At 42.6% G+C, this 11,796-nt stretch overlaps 1 protein-coding gene across 1 annotated transcript in view; it reads right to left on the reverse strand.

Moving 5' to 3' along the window:
• Window positions 1-11,796, reverse strand: part of LOC110513667 (dedicator of cytokinesis protein 1) — a 527,949-nt gene that overhangs the window by 304,303 nt on the left and 211,850 nt on the right. The window contains exon 27 of the mRNA XM_036990103.1: window positions 8,871-8,966. Within this exon, the coding sequence (XP_036845998.1) occupies window positions 8,871-8,966 (96 nt within the window). The remainder of the gene's footprint in view (window positions 1-8,870; window positions 8,967-11,796) is intronic.

Here is an 11,796-nt window from a genome sequence, read left to right on the forward strand (position 1 = left end):
TACTGGTATTAGTACTGATATACTACTGACATACTACATATATTAGTACTGATATATGACTGGTATTAGTACTGATATACTACTGGTATTAGTACTGATATACTACTGGTATTAGTACTACATATATTAGTACTGATATACTACTGGCATTAATAATACATATATTAGTACTGATATACTACTGGTATTAGTACTACATAAATTAGTACTGATATACTACTGGTATTAGTACTACATATATTAGTACTGATATACTACTGATATTAGTGCTGACATACTACTGGCATTAGTACTACATATATTAGTACTGATATACTACTGATATTAGTGCTGACATACTACTGGTATAATACTGATGTATATATTCTATATTCTTCCTCAGCCAGCCCCCATGCACTCTCACTCTCTCTCTGCTTCCTGATAAGTACTTCATTACCAGCACCACTCTCGCTCTGCTTCCTGTTAGCTGATAAGTACTTCATTACCAGCACCACTCTCTCTCTGCTTCCTGTTAGCTGATAAGTACTTCATTACCAGCACCACTCTTTCTCTGCTTCCTGTTAGCTGATAAGTACTTCATTACCAGCACCACTCTCTCTGCTTCCTGTTAGCTGATAAGTACTTCATTACCAGCACCACTCTCTCTCTCTGCTTCCTGTTAGCTGATAAGTACTTCATTACCAGCACCACTCTCTCTCTCTGCTTCCTGTTAGCTGATAAGTACTTCATTACCAGCACCACTCTCTCTTGTATTATGGAAGGAGGGTGGGATTCTCCTCCAATAGTTGTACTGTAGCATAAACCATATAAATATGTGCTCATCTGTACGTACACCTTAAAAGAAGTGCAATTGATTTACTTACTATGTGCAATACTGTGTATTTTATACCGTTTTTAAAATATCAAAAACTGAACGAATTTAATATACAAAAAAATAAAATGTGAAAAATTAGCAGTGTGTTCATGAAGGTCATTACAAAACAAAGATCTCAACATGACATAGAAACACACAGAAACAAAGATCTCAACATGACATAGAAACACACATAAACAAAGATCTCAACATGACATAGAAACACACAGAAACAAAGATCTCAACATGACATAGAAACACACATAAACAAAGATCTCAACATGACATAGAAACACACAGAAACAAAGATCTCAACATGACATAGAAACACACAGAAACAAAGATCTCAACATGACATAGAAACACACAGAAACAAAGATGTCAACATGACATAGAAACACACAGAAACAAAGATCTCAACATGACATAGAAACACACAGAAACAAAGATCTCAACATGGCAGAGAAACACACAGAAACAAAGATCTCAACATGACAGAGGAAAAACACAGAAACAAAGATCTCAACATGACATAGAAACACACAGAAACAAAGATCTCAACATGACAGAGAGACACACAGAAACAAAGATCTCAACATGACATAGAAACACACAGAAACAAAGATCTCAACATGACAGAGAGAGAACACACCACATTTTGGAACATAGGAGGGGAGAACATACAGTTGAAGTCGAAAATGTACATACACTTAGGTTGGAGTCATTAAAACTTGTTTTTCAACCACTCCACACATCTCTCGTTAACAAACTATAGTTTTGGCAAGTCAGTTAGGACATCTACTTTGTGCATGACACAAGTCATTTTTCCAACAATTGTTTACAGACAGATTATTTCACTTATAATTCACTATCACAATTTCAGTGGGTCAGAAGACAACTATACACTAAGTTGACTGTGCCTTTAAACAGCTTGGAAAATTACAGAAAATGTCATGGCTTTAGAAGCTTCTGATAGGCTAATAACTTGAGTCAATTGGAGGTGTACCTGTGGATGTATTTCAAGGCCTACCTTCAAACTCAGTGCCTCTTTGCTTGACATCATGGGAAAATCAAAAGAAATCAGCCAAGACCTCAGAAAAAAAAGATTGTAGACCTCCACAAGTCTGGTTCATTCTTGGGAGAAATTTCCAAACGCCTGAAGGTACCACATTCATCTGTACAAACAATAGTACACAAGTATAAACATCATGGGACCACGCTGCCGTCATACCGCTCAGGAAGGAGACTCGTTCTGTCTCCTAGAGATGAACGTACTTCGGTGCGAAAAGTACAAATCAATCCCAGAATAACAGCAAAGGACCTTGTGAAGATGCTGGAGGAAACAGGAACAAAAGTATCTATATCCACAGTAAAAATGAGTCCTATATCAACAGAACCTGAAAGGCCGCTCAGCAAGGAAGAAGTCACTGCTCCAAAACCTCCATAAAAAAGTCAGACTACGGTTTGCAACTGCACATGGGGACAAAGACTGTACTTTTTGGAGAAATATCCTCCTAGTCTGATGAAATGAAATTAGAACTGTTTGGCCACAACGACCATCGTTATGTTTGGAGGAAAAAGGGGGAGTCTTGCAAGCCGAAGAACACCATCCCAACCGTGAAGCATGGGGGTGGTGGCATCACAAAAGGGGGAGTCTTGCAAGCCGAAGAACACCATCCCAACCGTGAAGCATGGGGGTGGTGGCATCACAAAAGGGGGAGTCTTGCAAGCCGAAGAACACCATCCCAACCGTGAAGCATGGGGGTGGTGGCATCATATATAACGTTCACTACTGATATGTTCTAGGGGACATTTTGAGACCTCAAGGGGCATCAGGTACTGGCTGGGATGTTTAACAACGGCATGTCCATCTTTTAGTGACAAATTACACCAGTCACTCAAACCATTTCTAAAGTCTAAATAGCACATGAGATAAGCCACGCAAAAATATCTTTATTTAACTAGGCAAGTCAGTTAAGAACAAATTATTATGTTCAATGACGGCCTAGTGGGATAACTGCCTGTTCAGGGGCAGAACGACAGATTTGTACCTTGTCAGCTCGGGGATTTGAACTTGGAACCTTCTGGTTACTAGTCCAACGCTCTAACCACTAGGCTACCCTGCCGCCCCAATAGTAAATGGTTTATAAGTATATACATCTTATGAATGTTCTTACCAATCATTATTACGTATTGTTCATGAACCTTTACTTCACCAGGTAAAATCCCATTGAGGCTAAAAACCTATTTTGCGAAGGGCGACCTGGCAAGAAGGTAAAACATGGAAACAGCAGCGAGTCCATAAAACATGACAGAGAAATACAGAATACACAAGACAAAGTATCACAGGTTAAAGATTAGAAACGACTGCAGTTATCACAAACAGTGTTGTCGATCAGAGTCACTAACTCTCCTAACTTTACAATCTTCAGAAGCATGTTCCAGGATGAAGGGGCATTATGGGAATTTTTATTTTATTTTTTCCACCCCCCCCCCCCCCCCCCCCCATCTCAGTTCTAGCCTTTGGAACAGACAAGGAAATACATCAAAATGTGGTTTATAAATGGTTTATAAATAACTATCTTAATGATGTAATGATTAATAAATGAATAAACTATTTACTAATCCATTGTAAATGTAATATTATGTGGTGTTGGTCGGTAGTGATATAGATACTAGTAATACGATGCAGGTTTTAAAACCAACTGACACAGCAGGCAGCTGGAAGACGGGTCTAGAAAGGACTACACGTTGTGTGTTCATCTCTACGAGGGAACGCAGGGCGCTGCTCGTCTGCATCAAGACATTATGATGCAGCACCATATCTCACTATGATTCTGCTTTCTATGTGTGTCCTGCTGCAGTACTGTGGGTAGCGTGAAGTGGTGGAGGACAGACAGGCTGTATTACAATCAGGACTACAGACAGGCTGTATTACAATCAGGACAACAGACAGGCTGTATTACAATCAGGACTACAGACAGGCTGTATTACAATCAGGACTACAGACAGGCTGTATTACAATCAGGACTACAGACAGGCTGTATTACAATCAGGACTACAGACAGGCTGTATTACAATCAGGACTACAGACAGGCTGTATTACAATCAGGACAACAGACAGGCTGTATTACAATCAGGACTACAGACAGGCTGTATTAAACTAAGGACAGAATCAGAAGTAATTACAATCAGGATAGAATCAGAGCTGTATTACACTGAGGATGGAATCAGAGCTGTATTACAATCAGGATGGAATCAGAACTAATTACAATCAGGATAGAATCAGAGCTGTATTAAACTGAGGATGGAATCAGAGCTGTATTAAACTGAGGATGGAATCAGAGCTGTATTAAACTGAGGATGGAATCAGAGCTGTATTAAACTGAGGATGGAATCAGAGCTGTATTAAACTGAGGATGGAATCAGAGCTGTATTACAATCAGGATGGAATCAGAACTAATTACAATCAGGATGGAATCAGAGCTGAATTAAACTGAGGATGGAATCAGAGCTGTATTACAATCAGGATGGAATCAGAGCTGTATTAAACTGAGGATGGAATCAGAGCGGTATTACAATCAGGATAGAATCAGAGCAGTATTAAACTGAGGATGGAATCAGAGCTGTATTAAACTGAGGATGGAATCAGAGCTGTATTACAATCAGGATAGAATCAGAGCTGTATTAAACTGAGGATGGAATCAGAGCTGTATTAAACTGAGGATGGAATCAGAGCTGTATTAAACTGAGGATGGAATCAGAGCTGTATTAAACTGAGGATGGAATCAGAGCTGTATTACAATCAGGATGGAATCAGAACTAATTACAATCAGGATGGAATCAGAGCTGAATTAAACTGAGGATGGAATCCGAGCTGTATTACAATCAGGATGGAATCAGAGCTGTATTAAACTGAGGATGGAATCAAAGCTGTATTAAACTGAGGATGGAATAAGAGCTGTATTGCAATCAGGATGGAATCAGAGCTGTATTACAATCAGGACTACAGACAGGCTGTATTACACTGAGGATGGAATCAGAGCTGTATTACAATCAGGATGGAATCAGAGCTGTATTAAACTGAGGATGGAATCAGAGCTGTATTACAATCAGGATGGAATCAGAGCTGTATTACAATCAGGATGGAATCAGAGCTGAATTAAACTGAGGATGGAATCAGAGCTGTATTACAATCAGGATGGAATCAGAGTTGTATTAAACTGAGGATGGAATCAGAGCTGTATTACAATCAGGATGGAATCAGAGCTGTATTAAACTGAGGATGGAATCAAAGCTTTATTAAACTGAGGATGGAATCAGAGCTGTATTACAATCAGGATGGAATCAGAGCTGTATTACAATCAGGACTATAGACAGGCTGTATTACAATCAGGATGGAATCAGAGCTGAATTAAACTGAGGATGGAATCAGAACTAATTACAATCAGGATGGAATCGGAGCTGTATTAAACTGAGGATGGAATCAGAGCTTTATTAAACTGAGGATGGAATCAGAGCCGAATTAAACTGAGGATGGAATCAGAGCTGTATTACAATCAGGATGGAATCAGAGCTGTATTAAACTGAGGATGGAATCAGAGCTTTATTAAACTGAGGATGGAATCAGAGCTGAATTAAACTGAGGATATAATCAGAGTTGTATTACACTGAGGATAGAATCAGATCTGTATTACAATCAGGATGGAATCAGAGCTGCATTAAACTGAGGATATAATAGAGCTGTATTAAACTGAGGATGGAATCAGAGCTGTATTAAACTGAGGATATAATAGAGCTGTATTAAACTGAGGATGGAATCAGAGCTGTATTAAACTGAGGATATAATAGAGCTGTATTAAACTGAGGATGGAATCAGAGCTGTATTACACTGAGGATATAATAGAGCTGTATTAAACTGAGGATGGAATCAGAGCTAATTACAATCAGGATGGAATCAGAGCTGTATTACAATCAGGATGGAATCAGAGCTGTATTTCAATCAGGATGGAATCAGAGCTGTATTACACTGAGGATGGAGAGAGGAAGAAAGAGGGAGAATGAAAGGGGGGAGAGAGGGAGAATGAGGCAGAATGAGAGGGGAGAGAGAGGGAGAATGAGAGGGGAGAGAGAGGGAGAATGAGAGGCAGAATGAGAGGGGAGAGAGAGGGAGAATGAGAGGTGAGAGAGAGGGAGAATGAGAGGGGAGAGAGAGGCAGAATGAGAGGGGAGAGAGAGGCAGAATGAGAGGGGAGAGAGAGGCAGAATGAGAGGGGAGAGAGAGGCAGAATGAGAGGGGAGAGAGAGGGAGAATGAGAGGGGAGAGAGAGGGAGAATGAGAGGGGAGAGAGAGGGAGAATGAGAGGGGAGAGAGGGAGAATGAGAGGGGAGAGAGAGGGAGAATGAGAGGGGAGAGAGAGGCAGAATGAGAGGGGAGAGAGAGGCAGAATGAGAGGGGAGAGAGAGGCAGAATGAGAGGGGAGAGAGAGGCAGAATGAGAGGGGAGAGAGAGGGAGAATGAGAGGGGAGAGAGAGGGAGAATGAGAGGGGAGAGAGAGGGAGAATGAGAGGGGAGAGAGGGAGAATGAGAGCGGAGAGAGAGGGAGAGAGAGGGAGAATGAGAGGGGAGAGAGGGAGAATGAGAGGGGAGAGAGGGAGAATGAGAGGTGAGAGAGAGGGAGAATGAGAGGGGAGAGAGAGGCAGAATGAGAGGGGAGAGAGAGGCAGAATGAGAGGGGAGAGAGAGGCAGAATGAGAGGGGAGAGAGAGGGAGAATGAGAGGGGAGAGAGAGGGAGAATGAGAGGGGAGAGAGGGAGAATGAGAGGGGAGAGAGGGAGAATGAGAGCGGAGAGAGAGGGAGAGAGAGGGAGAATGAGAGGGGAGAGAGGGAGAATGAGAGGGGAGAGAGGGTGAATGAGAGGGGAGAGAGAGGGAGAATGAGAGGGGAGAGAGAGGGAGAACGAGAGGGGAGAGAGAGGGGAGAGAGAGGGAGAGAGAGAGGGAGAATGAGATGGGAGAGAGAGGGAGAATGAGAGGGGAAAGGGAGAATAGAGAAATGTAAAGGATAAATGTACATCTAAGTGGCTTCCTGCAACTCAGCTCAGAAGAACAAGGTCAGTTAGATGCAGTCAGTCTAACTGGGTCTCGGGTCTGTTCGAAAGTCAAGCCTGTTCTTATTGATCATTACATAATAACAGACTGACTGCTTTAAATGCAACGACGGACAGCAGCTCACAGAGACAGAGGGCTGGGAGTTGAGGCTCACACACAGGTCTCTATGGAGAGGCAGTCAGACTGTAGTGGGGTTGAGGTAGGTCTCTAAGGAGAGACAGTCAGACTGTAGTGGGGTTAAGGTAGGTCTCTAAGGAGAGGCAGTCAGACTGTAGTGGGGTTAAGGTAGGTCTCTAAGGAGAGACAGTCAGACTGTAGTGGGGTTAAGGTAGGTCTCTATGGAGAGGCAGTCAGACTGTAGTGGGGTTGAGGTAGGTCTCTAAGGAGAGGCAGTCAGACTGTAGTGGGGTTAAGGTAGGTCTCTAAGGAGAGGCAGTCAGACTGTAGTGGGGTTAAGGTAGGTCTCTAAGGAGAGGCAGTCAGACTGTAGTGGGGTTAAGGTAGGTCTCTAAGAGACAGTCAGACTGTAGTGGGGTTAAGGTAGGTCTCTAAGAGACAGTCAGACTGTAGTGGGGTTAAGGTAGGTCTCTAAGGAGAGGCAGTCAGACTGTAGTGGGGTTAAGGTAGGTCTCTAAGGAGAGGCAGTCAGACTGTAGTGGGGTTAAGGTAGGTCTCTAAGGAGAGGCAGTCAGACTGTAGTGGGGTTAAGGTAGGTCTCTAAGGAGAGGCAGTCAGACTGTAGTGGGGTTAAGGTAGGTCTCTAAGAGACAGTCAGACTGTAGTGGGGTTAAGGTAGGTCTCTAAGGAGAGGCAGTCAGACTGTAGTGGGGTTAAGGTAGGTCTCTAAGGAGAGGCAGTCAGACTGTAGTGGGGTTAAGGTAGGTCTCTAAGGAGAGGCAGTCAGACTGTAGTGGGGTTAAGGTAGGTCTCTAAGGAGAGGCAGTCAGACTGTAGTGGGGTTAAGGTAGGTCTCTAAGAGACAGTCAGACTGTAGTGGGGTTAAGGTAGGTCTCTAAGGAGAGACAGTCAGACTGTAGTGGGGTTAAGGTAGGTCTCTAAGGAGAGGCAGTCAGACTGTAGTGGGGTTAAGGTAGGTCTCTAAGGAGAGGCAGTCAGACTGTAGTGGGGTTAAGGTAGGTCTCTAAGGAGAGGCAGTCAGACTGTAGTGGGGTTAAGGTAGGTCTCTAAGGAGAGGCAGTCAGACTGTAGTGGGGTTAAGGTAGGTCTCTAAGGAGAGGCAGTCAGACTGTAGTGGGGTTAAGGTAGGTCTCTAAGAGACAGTCAGACTGTAGTGGGGTTAAGGTAGGTCTCTAAGGAGAGACAGTCAGACTGTAGTGGGGTTACACACACACACACACGGCACACACACACGGCACACACACACGGCACACACACACACACACACACACGGTACACACACACACACACACACACGGTACACACACACGGTACACACACACGGTACACACACACGGTACACACACACGGTACACACACACACAGTACACACACACACGGTACACACACACACGGTACACACACACACGGTACACACACACACGGTACACACTGAAATATGCCATGTCGGGGCTCATCAAGCAGATGAGAGCAGTGAGGCAGATCAAGGGAACCTTTGGACTGAATCTACATGAAGCTGTGTGAGTCGAGGGACGACTCACTTACAACACGGTTTCTATCGCTCTGTGGTGCTGTGGGTTGAAGTTGATGTCGCAGAGGGACGATTAGAGTTGCACAATTCTAGAAACTTTTATCAGAAGTTGCCAGGGTTTTTCCTGAAATCCTGGTTGTCAGATTCACAGACACAGTAGAGTAGGGAAGAAGTAGGAAGAGAGTTTTAGGAGGTTCACGAGGTTGGTTTGGGAGGTTTGACGAAGAGTCACTTACAATGAGAGGAGAGTCTCTGCCCATGGAGATGACTGTTCTGTTGACGGTCCTCAGGAGCTTCTCCATGATGATCTGGACATGCCACTGAGTAGGACCCTGGACACGAGGAGGAGGAAGAGGAGGAGGAGGAGAGGAGGAGGAGGAGAGGAGGAGGAGGATGAGGAGGAGAAAGAGGAGGATGAGGAGAAAGAGGAGGATGAGGAGGGAGGAGGGAGGATGAGGAGGGAGGAGGAGGGAGGAGGAGGGAGGAGGAGGATGAGGATTATGAGGAGGAGGAGGAGGGAGGAGGAGGATGAGGATTATGAGGAGGAGGAGAAAGAGGAAGAGGAGGAGAAAGAGAAAGACGAGGAGGAGGAGAAAGAGAAAGACGAGGAGGAGGAGAAAGAGAAAGACGAGGAGGAGGAGAAAGAGAAAGACGAGGAGGAGGGGGAGAAAGAGGAGGATGAGGAGGAGGATAAGGAGAAAGAGGAGGAGGATGAGGAGAAAAGGGAGGATGAGGAGAAATAGGAGAATGAGGAGAAATAGGAGAAAAAGGAGGAGAAAGAGGAGGAGGAGGAAGACAAGAGATTATGTTAGGCTGATATTTCACTGAGGAAATCTATAGACTAGAATGTTTTCAACAGTGTATGTCGATATTTATCAAACTGGCTAGTTTGGTTCCTGGATGCTAATAGGCTGAAACAGTAGTTCAACTGTGCGTATATCAGACAATATATAACGGGTATGATGCAAACATGCTTGTTTTATGTCGGTTAACCAGTTTATAACAGCAATAAGGCACCTTGGGGTTTGTGATATATTTAAGCAGTAAGGCATGATGGGGTGTGGTATATCACCAATATACCACTGCTAAGGGCTGTACTTAAGCACGACGCAACGCGGAGTGCCTGGATACACCTGTTAGCTGTGGTATACTGACCATATTTCACAACCCAGAGGAGCCTTATTGCTGTTATAAACTGGTTACCAACGTAATTAGAGCAGGGGAAAAAAATGTATTTAACTAGGCAAGTCAGTTAAGAACAAACTCTTATTTACAATGATGGCCTACCGGGGAACACTGCCTTGATCAGGGGGAACAAAAGAGGCCTCTCAGCTGAGAGGATGATTGGCTCGGCCTCAGTGTCACAGAACAACAGATTTTTACCTTGTCAGCTCAGAGATTCCATCTTGCAACCTTTCGGTTACTAGTCCAACGCTCTAACCACTAGACTACCCTGCCGCCCCCATGTGCTTGGGGTTGTTGTCTTGATGGAAGATCTACTTGGGGCCCATTTTCAGGCAACCACGTTTTGGGCTAAAGTGTCCTGGTACTTGGTAAAGTTCATGATGCTGTTGACCTTAAACAAGACCCCCAGGACCAGTGGAAGACAAATAGCCCCATAACATCAATGATCCACTACCATATTCTACCATAACATCAATGACCCACTACCATATTATACCATAACATCAATGACCCACTACCATATTTTACCAGAACATCAATGATCCACTACCATAACATAACATCAATGATCCACTACCATATTCTACCAGAACATCAATGACCCACTACCATATTATACCATAACATCAATGATCCACTACCATATTATACCATAACATCAATGACCCACTACCATATTATACCATAACATCAATGACCCACTACCATATTATAACATAACATCAATGATCCACTACCATATTATACCATAACATCAATGACCCACTACCATATTATACCATAACATCAATGACCCACTACCATATTCTACCAGAACATCAATGACCCACTACCATATTCTACCATAACATCAATGACCCACTACCATATTATACCATAACATCAATGACCCACTACCATATTATAACATAACATCAATGATCCACTACCATATTATACCATAACATCAATGACCCACTACCATATTATACCATAACATCAATGACCCACTACCATATTCTACCATAACATCAATGATCCACTACCATATTATAACATAACATCAATGATCCACTACCATATTATAACATAACATCAATGACCCACTACCATATTCTACCATAACATCATTAATCCACTACCATATTCTACCATAACATCAATGGCCCACTACCATATTCTACCATAACATCAATGACCCACTACCATATTATAACATAACATCAATGACCCACTACCATATTATAACATAACATCAATGATCCGCTACCATATTATAACATAACATCATTAATCCACTACCATATTATACCAGAACATCAATGACCCACTACCATATTCTACCATAACATCAATGATCCACTACCATATTATACCAGAACATCAATGATCCACTACCATATTCTACCAGAACATCAATGACCCACTACCATATTATACCAGAACATCAATGATCCACTACCATAACATCATTAATCCACTACCATATTATACCAGAACATCAATGATCCACTACCATAACATCATTAATCCACTACCATATTATACCAGAACATCAATGATCCACTACCAGAACATCATTAATCCACTACCATATTTTACCATAACATCAATGATCCACTACCATATTCTACCATAACATCAATGATCCACTACCATATTCTACCATAACATCAATGATCCACTACCATATTATACCATAACATCAATGATCCGCTACCATATTCTACCATAACATCAATGACCCACTACCATATTCTACCATAACATCAATGACCCACTACCATATTCTACCATAACATCAATGATCCGCTACCATATTCTACCATAACATCATTAATCCACTACCATATTCTACCATAACATCAATGATCCACTACCATATTATACCAGAACATCAATGATCCACTACCATATTCTACCATAACATCAATGACCCACTACCATATTATACCATAACATCAATGACCCACTACCATATTATACCATAACATCATT

Source organism: Oncorhynchus mykiss, chromosome 1 (genome assembly GCF_013265735.2).
Source record: "Oncorhynchus mykiss isolate Arlee chromosome 1, USDA_OmykA_1.1, whole genome shotgun sequence".
Classification (NCBI taxonomy): domain Eukaryota; kingdom Metazoa; phylum Chordata; class Actinopteri; order Salmoniformes; family Salmonidae; genus Oncorhynchus; species Oncorhynchus mykiss.